We start from the raw sequence: 12,319 nt of genomic DNA on the forward strand, positions 1-12,319 counted from the left end.
GATGCCTCTGACTTACGTTGATGAGCTCTATCTCCCAGATCTTCTTGACCAGCTCCATGGAGGTGTACCCATTGATGAGGAAAGACTTGGTGTAGTCACCCAGCTCCAGGGACTCCAACCACTCTGCCACCGACGTAGGGTTATTGCCGTCATAACCGACGGGCCGCACCTATGAACAGGTTGGGGGGGGGGGTTGGGAGTTGGGGTAATAGAAAGAGAGAATGTTGTTTAGTTGCTGGTGACCTTCATCACAGCACACCTTGGGATGCAGCATATTAAAAAACATCCCGAAAAGGCATTCAGTAACCGGCTAATTTCCCTGTCCCTTTACAAACCTCTGTGGAGTTTGACAGTAGAGTTGAGCAGCATCTCTCTGGCCAGTTCAGCAGAGTGAGAGGAGGAAGGTATGTATACATGAGGAAGGTATCGATATTGTGTTGTAACAACCTGACTTCTTAATGTCAAAGAACCACTTTCGCCACATGCTGGTTTAAAAAGATGCACATTGGGGGCATCCGGGTGTTGTAGCAGTCTATTCTGTTGCCTACGAACATGGGGCTCGCCGGTTCGAATCCCCAAGTTACCTCCAGCTTGGTAGGGCGTCCCTACAGACACAACTGGCCATGTCTGCGGGTGGGAAGCCAGATGTGGGTATGTGTCCTGGTCGCTGCACTAGCGCCTTCTCTGGTCAGTCGGGGCGCCTGTTCGGGGGCTGGGGGGAAATAGCGTGATCCTCCCACGCGCTATGTCCCCCCAGCGAAACTCCTCACTGTCAGGTGAAAACAAGCGGCTGGCGACTACACATGTATCGGAGGAGGCATGTGGTAGTCTGCAGCCCTCCCCGGATCGGCAGAGGGGGTGGAGCAGCGACTGGGATGGCTCGGAAGAGTGGGGTAATTGGCCGGATACAACTGGGGAGGAAAAAAAAAAGGGGGGGGGGATCCAAAAAAAAAAAAGAAAAAAAAAAGAGATGCACATTGCACATTTGTGCTATCAACATGTAAACACAAACCCAACTTTTGGAAAAGGAGGCCCACAGCAGGGGGCAGTTGCATTTGTGTGTGTGTGTGTGTGTGTATGTGTGTGTGTGTAAATGTGTGCAGATGCTGGTGCTCTGAGTCCATAATTCATTCGCTTTTACTGAACAGTCAACACTGCTTCACAGGGTTCATTGTGCTTCAGACGGGGTGTGACATGTATCCCGACCCACGTCCCATGTTGTGTGTTTTTGCACGAGAGTGTTAGCGCGGCGCCGTTTGCAGGGATGGAAAGGAAAGGGGAGACGGGGGATGAGAGTTGAGAGTTGAGAGTCTTCTCACAGCGCTTTGAAAAGTTCAGCGGGGATGAGAAGAGGAAGCGCTGACTGAGATCAAAGCTTCTGTGTGTGTCTTTCTCTGTGAAACCTGTTTATCTCCAGGCTCAGCTCTTCCCTCTGCTCTTTCCCTCTGTCATCTTCCATCTTTCCCTCCCTCTGTCTCTCTCTACCTCTCTCTCACACACACACACACAAACACTATAACACCTTAAGTATTAACCTCTTTCACATACCTGCTCTTTCTAGTCTATCAAAGATGAATTTGTCATTAACCTTTTTTTTTTTATTCCCCTCCCCCCTTTTCTCCCCAATTGTATCCAGCCAATAACCCCACTCTTCCGAGCCGTCCCGGTCGCTGATCTACCCCTTCTGCCGGTCCGGGGAGGGCTGCAGACTACCACATGCCTCCTCCGATACATGTGGAGTCGCCAGCCGCTTCTTTTAACCTGACAGTGAGGAGTTTTGCCAGGGGGACGTAGCATGTGGGAGGATCACGCTATTCCCCCCAGTTCCCCCTCCCCCCCGAACAGGCGCCCCGACCAATCAGAGGAGGCGCTAGTGCAGCGACCAGGACACATACCCACATCCTGCTTCCCACCCGCAGACACGGCCAATTGTGTCTGTAGGGATGCCTGACCAAGCCGGATGTAAGACGGGGATTCAAACCGGCGAGCCCCGTGTTGATAGGCAATGGAAAAGGCCGCTATGCTACTCTAATGACCTTATCAACCTTTTTTTTGGCATATCCTCTCTGTGTCATCGGTCAGTCTTTTATTTTATTTCAGCCTTTTCTCGTAGTACAACAGAGGTCATTCTTTTTCATACATCTCATTTTCGCTGCAGCTTGGTCCGTTTCCATCCCTGACCTCTCTTCATGTTTTGGGTGTCTGTTTATGAGTCGTGTTATTTTGGGGGCTTGTGTGTGGTTGTGTGTCTGTGTGTGTGTATTTGCACATGCATGCATTTTGTGGAGACCTGGTAAGGCATGGAGGAAGTGTTATTAAGGGGCAGACAGGGTCTCTTGATCGGTTTCACTTTGTATAGCTTCTCGTCTCGTGTTATCGCATCACCTTGCCCTGAACCCCACCCGTCTGAGTCCTTCTTAAACTACTCCGTAAAGCACATGGAGAGACCAGATCCTCTACCGGCAGACAATATCACACAGAAACACAGGAAAGCGGGAGATTCATGAGAATGAAATCGATTTCTAAACTCAACAAGCTTGTTGTCTCCAGTGACGAGGGGAGATGTGACGGGGCTTGAATAGCAAGTAGTGGAAAACGCTTTAAATACCTACTTTTGAGACACGGCGTTGTAAGGACCATTTTCTCCTGAAAACTGACAAGTATTATTGTTCATACAACGAGTAGACTGAAAGTAGGGGGGCAAAGAGAAAAAAAGAGGAAAATGGGCTTTGGTGCATAATTTGCTTCTCGGTTGCAGGGTCTGCGCTCTGTGTCAGAGACCTGCTGCAGGGGCCATTTTGGTGCAAAAGAGAATTACAACTCTACCAGTCAACTTTGCATTTCAGCCACAGAAAAAGACATTTGCTATGATGCACGGTGGATTCTGTATTATCTCAGATATTATTAAACTTTTTCAACAGGACACAGATTTGGATGAGGACACCCGCAAAAACTGCTTTGTACCTCATTTCAGGTCTCAAACCATAGCTTGGAAGCTCCTGATGTGAATAGTACCAAAAAAATGACATCTTTTTAGACATTTGGGTATTCCTATATTCAGTTTAACACACAAATAGGGCTCATTTCTTAGGTCGTCTTCTGAATAAGACCCTTACTTTAATCAAATACTTGGCACTGGAGCATGAATCTGCCAGCGCTTGGAGGAACTTGTGACGGAGAAAGCCCAAAAGATGGAAAAACAGTTTCAGGGCTTGGCTCTATGCACCACAACAGGATGCTGTGTATGTATATCATCACTCTTTCTTCTGAACGGCCAAAGAGATGCCACCGTTCAACTAAACAAGTGGATTATATATAGATCAACCTTAGGAGTTGGTCGTCCTTCTGAGCCTGCCCCATTCAGATTACTATATGGCTTATCTGAGTACGTCTACCAGACATGTCATCATTAAAGTAATTAATATGAAGACAGAGATGGATACACTACTGTTTCCAACTGGTAATCAAGCAGTTTACTGATATGAAAAGATAATGTTTTCAGATTACGATCACCTTGTATTTCCCCTAAATGAATTTATTTTTAGTAGCATGTGAGAGGCTAATGTGGTTTTTTAGATTGTGCACTATTCGCGTATTCTTCATTAATCTGAACCAACCCCACATAGGGGTAATGACAACTTTTTGGTTGTTTTTTTTTATTCCCCCCCCCCTATTCTCCCCAGTTGTATCCGGCCAATTACCCTACTTTTCCAAGCTGTCCCAGTCGCTGCTCCACCCCCTCTGCCGATCTGGGGAGGGCTGCAGACTACCACATGCCTCCTCCGATTCATGTGGCGTCGCCAGCCACTTCTTTTCACCTGACAGTGAGGAGTTTCACCTGGGGGACATAGCGCGTGGGAGGAGCACGCTATTCCCCCAGCCCCCGAACAGGCACCCCAGCCGACCAGAGGAGGTGCCAGTGCAGCGAGCAGGACACATACCCACATCCGGCTTCCCACCCACAGACATGGCCAACTGTGTCTGTAAGATGCCCGATCAAGCCGGAGGTAACACGGGGATTCGATCCGGTGAGCCCCGTGTTGGTAGGCAACGGAATAGACCGCCACGCCACCCGGACTCCCAGGGGTAATGACAACTTTAAACAGCTCAACTTTGGTATCGCTTCACTGTCATGAAAATATCTGCCTGCAGCTTCCTAGAGTTTCATTAGCAGTGCTCCTCACCCTGGGCAGCAGGCGAATGGCCTGCAAGAGGCGCTGTCTGTGGGCTGAGTTGAGGATCCCGATCTCCAGCAGGTCCTGGTCCTCCACAACGTTGCTTCCCTGAGAACAAAAAGGACAACCGTTAGCATTTAGCATTCCTCCTCCCAAACAATACAACACAAAAGTGGCGATTCACTCCAAACACCTGAAGATAGAAAAAATACAGACAGACAGACAGACAGACAGACAGACAGACAGACAGACAGATAGATAGATAGATAGATAGATAGATAGATAGATAGATAGATAGATAGATAGATAGATAGATAGATATAGATCTCCTGTCAGCCCTGTACATCTAGCTTAGGACTGACTTTGTAGACATGGCATCATGTAATATTTTCATATGCATGCTAAATATTTGTGTTGTTTTTCAGTGATGGATAGAGAAAGTCCTGCAATAGAGCAACATATGTTGATCTCCTGAAAAAACAAATATGTAGTCACAGACACCTTTCCCATCCTTGCTAGATAAATGGCTTCAGTGCTGTATTTTACTTCACCGATTAGACGGCAGAAAAAAAAGTTGTTTTTTTGGCCCTTTCTGACTATGGAAGACAGCAGTGAATACTCCTTAATACAAAGTAATACAGGGAACATTTCAGTGGTATTCACAGAGCACTTCACTGGTATTTGCTGTCAGATTCCTTACCAGATACAACACAGAACAGCAATGTAGGCCCAGCATGTTTAGAAAATGATGAAGAGAAGCATATCAAAAGGCGAGAGTTATATCAAAATCGATAGCAAAGATGGGAACGAGACAGAAAGTTGCAAAAACTGTCATGAACTGAATGCGGCGTAGTGTGAAGCTTGATTTTCTCATTTCAGATCCACGGGCAGGGTAGTGCATGCTAACACGCACGCCTGCACCAAGCCTCTACGGGCCTCATCCAGAGTTTCACCTTTAATTAGTCTGATGGGAGACCTTTAGAGACCAATCAGTCATCCTTCCTCCAGACAGACAGACAGAGAGAGAGAGCGAGAGAAGACAGTGAGAATAGAGAGAGCTAGATTAAGAGAGAGTGTGAGAATAGAGAGAGTGAGATAGAGGAGAGAGTGAGAATAGAGAGCTAGAGAAAGAGAGAGAATAGAGAGCGAGAGAGAGTGAGAGGAGTGAGAGTGAAAATAGAGCTAGAGAGGAGAGAGAAAAGAGAGGAGTGAGAGAATAGAGAGCTAGAGGGGGAGAATAGAGAGAATACAGAGCGCTAGAGAAAGAAGAGACAGAGGACAGAGAGAGTAGAGCTAGAGAGAATGAGACAGAGAGGAGAGAGTGAGAGAGCAAAGAATGGAGTGAGAGAGAATAGAGAGTGAGATAGAGGAGAGAGTGAGAATAGAGAGCTAGCGAAAGAGAGAGAATAGAGAGCGAGAGAGTGAGAGAGAGGAGTGAGAGAATGAAAATAGAGCTAGAGAGGGTGAGAGAGAGGAGAGAGAAAAGAGAGGAGTGAGAGAATAGAGAGCTAGAGGGTGAGAATAGAGAGAATCCAGAGCGCTAGAGAAAGAAGAGACAGGAGTGAGAGAGTGAGACGGAGAGGAGAGAGTGAGAGAGCAAAGAGAGGAGTGAGAGAGAACAGAGAGAGCTAGAGAGTGAAGGAGGGAGAATAGAGAGCTAGAGAGGGAGAATAGAGAGAGACAGAGCTAAAGTCTATGAAGATGAGTAGATTAGATATACTTTATTGTCCCTGAGGGGAAATCTGGCTTGGCAATAACGCTACACGCAGCTGCAATCACCTTAAACACAATACATAACCAACAAAACAGTACAGTGGTGCGTCAACGACACAATAATAAACTGCATACAACACAATAAAAAAGCTAGGCAAATATTGCACATGCCTCGTTAGATGAAATAAAAATACAAACATTATAAAAATGAGGCATGAAAGCATAATTCATAATGCATAGATACAACAGTGCTACTTATGAGACACTGCATAAGCTGGTTGTCTTCTGAGTTGTGTTAAAGACGCTTGGAGGAAAGAAAGCTTAAAGCTTTCCCCCTCCCCCCCTCTTTTTACATCTGCTGGTTCTGTAACATCTACCTGAAGGTTATAATTCACGTGTGAAGGGTTTTTCAGTGTATTGTGTGCATGTCTGACAACCGTTCTCTCATCGATGGTGTGAAGGAGATACTGGAATATCTCCTTACTGGAGATACTGGCAGCGAGGAGGAGCACATGCAGATAGCGGCATATGGGGAGAAGCATTAACTGAAATGCAGTTCAGTGATAGGACTTGGGAGACGAGAGGGGCTGCGGAAAAAAAATCAACTGAGAGTTAGAAAATAAAAAAAATCAGAGCGAGAGAGAGAGGGGGACAGGAGAATGATGGAGAGGAGGAGGACTTTGCTATGAAAACAGCCTCAAGGCTGTCCCACACGTACACACAGACACTGTTAGAATGACCATTTAGCAGCTGGATGATGCACTAACAAAACCATGTGGTGTTTATTCACCCAAAAAAAAACAAACCCAAAACAAAACACAACAACTACAGCAGTACAAGCATTGCAGCAATACAGGCAGTGAGACCTAACCAGCAACCCAGACAGATAGAAACTGGTGCCTTTTATACTGTGTCATACTAAACTGGATGCTTCCATTAACAGATGTTCTCAAAATATTTAACATATGGCCACATTACCGTAGACCATCCATCCATTTATTATCCAAACCGTTTAGCCTGCACTCAGGGTCAGGGGGATACTGGAGCCTATCCCAGCAGTCATTGGGCGACAGGTGGGGAGACACCCTGGACAGGCCGCCAGGCCATCACAGGGTCGACACACTCACACACCTTCACACCTAGGGACAATTTAGTACGGCAGATTCACCTGACCTACATGTCTTTGGACTGTGGGAGGAAACCCACGCAGACACGGGGAGAACATGCAAACTCCACACAGAGGATGACCCGGGACGACCCCCTAGGTTGGACTACCCTGGGGCTCAAACCCAGGACCTTTTTACTGTGAGGCGACCGTGCTAACCACTGTGCCACCGTGCCGCCCATAGTCCATCTATATAGAATATAATTTAACACATAATATTTATATCTATTTACTGCTATTTACCCCAAAATAAACACGTAAAACATAATTACAATAAATATACATGTACACCAAACTACCAACCCCCCCCAACTTTCCTATCCTATCACCTGGTTCCTCCCAGAACGTTTGTCTTGGTGTTCGTACGCCCGGGGGACTCTTTAGGCCGGAACATCCCGGAGCAGACGGAGGACAGGTAAGTGTTTATGCAAACAACTTACACAATGTTCGCTAATCTAGCGCACCAGCACAAACTTTACACCACGGCATTATAGCACATAGATGTTACTGCCCAAAACTCAACCGAACTTCATTTTAACCGTTGTTGATCAGTTATGAACAAATATAAGCACAGCAGTGTCGGAGCCTCATCTAACTCCACCCTCCTTCAGGCGGAGCCGAGTACCCACTACAGCGCCAGCCTGAAGACAACACAATCAATCACGGTTTAAAATGTCCAATAAATATTCAGTAGAGTCAATAAATATTTTATACAAAATGTGGAGACGTGCAATGTGCGAAATATTTTGTGCAAATCTTGCTAATAAAGGGCAAATAACGTAACCAAAGGGCCATCGTGGAAGGGCATTTTGTTAAAAGTGCAATTAATACAAAACCCAAGTTATGCAATATTTACAAGGCCAAAACAGTCAGTCACTAGTAACGAAGTGCCCTTTGTTACACACACACACACACACACACACACACACACACACACACACACACACACACACACACACACACACACACACACTCAGACTGGTGTGGGATGGTGGACTCAGACCCGTCAGTCTCTGCATCACCTGCCTGTCAAACCAACAAGACAGATGAACATGCAGGAAACGTGGCACAAGGAGGGAAGACATCTCTGTTCCTCCCTCAGTCCATTTCAGTTCTACCTCTACACCTGCTCGCTTGGGGTAGCCTGTCTGTGGCGCACACAGCTGTGGCCTCAATGGGGGAAGGAGTTCAAGGGGAAAACGCTCCTTCGGGAAGTAGCGTTCACCTCATTACTCCGAAGAACATTTGGGAAAGAAACCCCTGACCAGGTAGGTTTAGGGACCGTGCATGTTTCATGTGAGATGAGAGGAACTCAGGCCAGGCTGATCAGATCAGAGCTTACTGGAGTTCCTTCCAGCGCACTGCAAAAAAAATAACCATCCTAACAAATAATTCAATTAAGCTGTGAGTCTTATAATCTTATCACTCTCAAAGGAGGAGAGTAAAAAAAAAAACTTGCCAGTGAAGGGAGATAATTCTAGTTTTCTCCAGTGCAAATGAGCTTGTTTAAGAAATGGTCTTTTTATGGATATTAGCAAAGTAATTTGCCTCCTTGCGTGTAATAGACACTTGTTCCTGGAAAATTTAGAGTGACCTACTCGCGGGACATTTCACTTATTTCAAGAAATATTAAGATTTCACGGCTGAGTATGAGACGTAACGGCTTGGTAAAATTAATGCAATTTTTCATGCACACATTGAAATGCAATTCGGGCATCTGATTAGCATGCCTCCTTGGCGCCTTCTTTTGGAGGTTTTCAGGGCATGACCAACTGGGAGGAAGACCCCAGGGTAGACTCAGAACTCACTGGAGGGACTACATGTCCAGTCTGACCTGGGAACGCCTTGGGATCCCCCCCCCTGGAGGAGCTGGAGGGTGTTGCTGGGGAGAGGGACGTCTGGAGTGCCCTACTTAGCTTGCTGCCACTGCGACCCGACCCCGGAGAAGCAGCTGAAGATGAATGAATGAATGAATGAATGAATATTGAAATCCAGTCACTTGTGGTATTTCATTCTTTGATTGAAAAAATGTTATGCAGCAATATTGCAAACAAGGTAATACATGCAGCTGCATGTTGTGTTTTTATTATTATTGTGCGCTACTTTATTGATCCCCGTAGGAAAATTACACTCTGCATTTAACCCATCCTAGCTGTGTAGCTAGCAGCAATGGGCAGCTGCCGTGCAGCGCCCGCAGACCAAGTCCAGCTCGTCTTGCCACACCTCGGTCAAGGGCACAGACAGGAGTATTAACCCTAACATGCATGTGCTTTTTTTGTTTTTGATGGTGGGGGAAACTGGAGCATGCAAACTCCACATGCAGGATGACCTGGGATGACTCCCAGGGTCGGACAACCCCGAGGTTCGAACCCAGGACCTTCTTGTGTTGAGGCGACAGCACTAACAGTGCTGCCATGCCGCCAAATGAACGTGGGTTTGAAAATGTGATTGTCCTCTTCAGCTCAGATATCAGGTGGTTTACAATTTGTGGCACGAAAGCACCTATTTCATAATATCTTTACAATCAGGACATGCTGCACAACAATAAGTGATGAACAGACCTCATTTGAAAATGTGCAGTCAACACCAGGCCTGCTTCCAATTACATACTTAAGACAATAATCCGGTATCATTCTGTTTACAGCGAAGCTGTAAAAAAGGTTGCGCTTCGCATCCATTACACCATGTGTTCCTTGCAGTTGTAAAGATTAGCAACAGGAGCGTTGGCAGCACATCTCCATAGCAGCTAACATGGATCTCTGACTGCTGCGGGTCTCCTGTGGAGGCTTGCACGATAAACTGGAAAGGTGTTCAGACGCGGCGAAGGATCACTTTCAGGATGTTTGACACTAGCCAGCCGGGCCCGTTTAGCTGTTTTGACTGTGTAATTGCATTCTAGCCACATCATCCCCGCTCAAGGTAGGGGAAACTAGCCCCCCGACTAAAAACCTGCCAGCGTCAGGTAATTCAAACGTCAATCCCCTCAGAATGGCGCAATCACTTAATAACCAACACACTTATTTGATTTGAAACTGACACAAACACAAACACACACACACAAACTCACATAAAAAATTCCCTGATTCCCCAAACACACACAACTTAATTACCATAGGCTAATTATCAGAAAAGCCGAGGCTTACAGGATTTGCTTGTACTGCTTTCCCTCCTGCTGTGCTGTAGTCCACTGGCCTACCTGTCTTTTAAAAGAACAAATGAAGGAACAAATGAGATCCCTCAGCACCTCCTCTCTGCACTAAGTCCATTCTCTACACCTTCCACACTTCCGACTCCTATGCAAAGCTATATAAAACCCTATGGCAGGGCCTGTATCATGCACACGCTTCATGGATCACCTCCCAGCCTGACTAATGATGTCCAGAGCAGCCAGCAGCGGCGGCGAGTCGCCTCGCTACAGACCTCGACCTGAGCAATGACCCACAAAGTCTGAGCAAAGTAGATTGCAGAGGGATAAAAATGTGCGACTAAATGACCCCTAATACAGAGGCCCCTCTCTGTCTTCCTATATGTCTCTCTATTCTCTTACCCTCTCCTCTGCTAGTTGCAGTATATGGGTTTTTTTTTTCTCGTCTGCCATTTCCAAGAGGAAGTGATGCCTCTTGGGATAAATATCACACTTTAACACTGTGGAGATAGAGTTGAGGAGAGATTAATGGTGCAAACTGAATGGGGAAGACATCTCTGCTTTATCAATCAATCAATCAGATTTTATCTGTATAGCACTTTTCATACAAACAAATGTAACACAAAGTGCTTCACACAATAAAACAATGAAATCAATAACCCCCCCCTCCACAAAAAATAAATAAATAAAAGTACAGGCAAGTTTTATAAAAGCACAAACAAGTTTAAAACTGAGTTAGTAAAATAAATAAAAGTGCCATAAACACTGATTAATTAAAAGTAACAACAGAGCAGAATATATAAAAATAGCAAAATATATAAAACACACACACACACACACACACTATGAATTTAGCTGTAGGCTGTTTTAAAAAGTAAGATTTTTAACCTGCTTTTAAATGTGTCCAGTGTGGGGGCCTCTCTCAGGTCCTCAGGCAGGGCGTTCCATCTACTTGGGGCGTAAATAGAAAATGCCGCTTCCCCTGCTCTAGACCTAGCACGAGGGATGGTTAAAAGACCACTGCCATGGACCTGAGAGTTCTTGCTGGGTTATAAGGAATTAACATGTCTTTTATATAGCATGGTGCAAGGCCATTTAGCGCTTTGTATACAATTAACAGAATTTTAAAATCAATTCTAGTTTTAACAGGGAGCCAATGGAGAGATGTAAGAACAGGTGTAATGTGCTCATACGTTTTAGTTCTGGTGAGAACACGTGCTGCCGCATTTTGAATTAACTGTAGTTGGCGTACAACTGATTTTGGGGGGCCGGTGAATAGTCCGTTGCAGTAGTCTAGTCTACTTGTTATAAATGCATGGATTAATTTCTCACAGTCTGGTATTGATTGGAAGTCTCTTAGTTTTGAAATGTTTTTAAGATGGCAGAAGGCTGATCTTGTGAGATGATTGATGTGGCGCTTAAAATTTAGATCACTGTCTATGATTACACCAAGGTTTCTGGCTTCACCTTTGCACTCCAGAGACAGAGAACTGAGATGAAGCTTTACTCTGTGGAAATGAATCATTCGCATTTTGCTGGCGGAAGTCCACATTGTCTACCAAAGATTCAGACAGGTGGACTGCTGACAGATACATCTCATCCCTCAGTGACCTCTTCAGTCTCAACTGACTGCAGGTATCCCCACCCTGATAAACAACACAGTGGCATAACGACTGAAACCAACGACCGGGTTCATATGCAAATATGGACATGACCATTAACTAGAGTTTCAATGGCCATATGTACTATTCACAGGATTTGGGAATGTTTGTAATCACAGCATCGTAAGATGGCAACTGATGCATAACGACTGAAACCAACGACCAGTTTCATGGGCAAACATTCCCAAATCCTCTGTGAATAGTACACATGGCCATTGAAACTGTAGTTAATGGCCATGCCCATATTTGTATATGAAACTGCCCGTTGGTTTCAGTCATTATGCAACTGTATTCTTTTTTATTTTTTAGACAAGATACCGACCCAGTACATATGATCCATATCACGATCAGTGTTAACATTACACGAAGTCACACTTCCTCTCTCTCATGTTGTTCTGCAGGAGTCATCCCACAGCAAAGTTCACCGCCTGCTTGGTGTTTTCCTTTTCAGTCACTTCTA

General features: G+C 45.5%; 1 protein-coding gene across 9 annotated transcripts in view; it reads right to left on the reverse strand.

The window, feature by feature from the left end:
- The window catches only part of anks1b (ankyrin repeat and sterile alpha motif domain containing 1B), a 351,867-nt gene that overhangs the window by 58,691 nt on the left and 280,857 nt on the right, over positions 1-12,319 (reverse strand). For all 9 annotated transcript variants that reach the window (XM_056275653.1, XM_056275649.1, XM_056275648.1 and 6 more), the window contains 2 exons: positions 4,185-4,281; positions 17-169 (listed from right to left, as the gene is read on the reverse strand). In XM_056275653.1, coding sequence (XP_056131628.1) covers positions 17-169; positions 4,185-4,281 — 250 coding nt within the window. The remainder of the gene's footprint in view (positions 1-16; positions 170-4,184; positions 4,282-12,319) is intronic.

This window comes from Lampris incognitus, chromosome 3, assembly GCF_029633865.1.
Source record: "Lampris incognitus isolate fLamInc1 chromosome 3, fLamInc1.hap2, whole genome shotgun sequence".
NCBI lineage: Eukaryota > Metazoa > Chordata > Actinopteri > Lampriformes > Lampridae > Lampris > Lampris incognitus.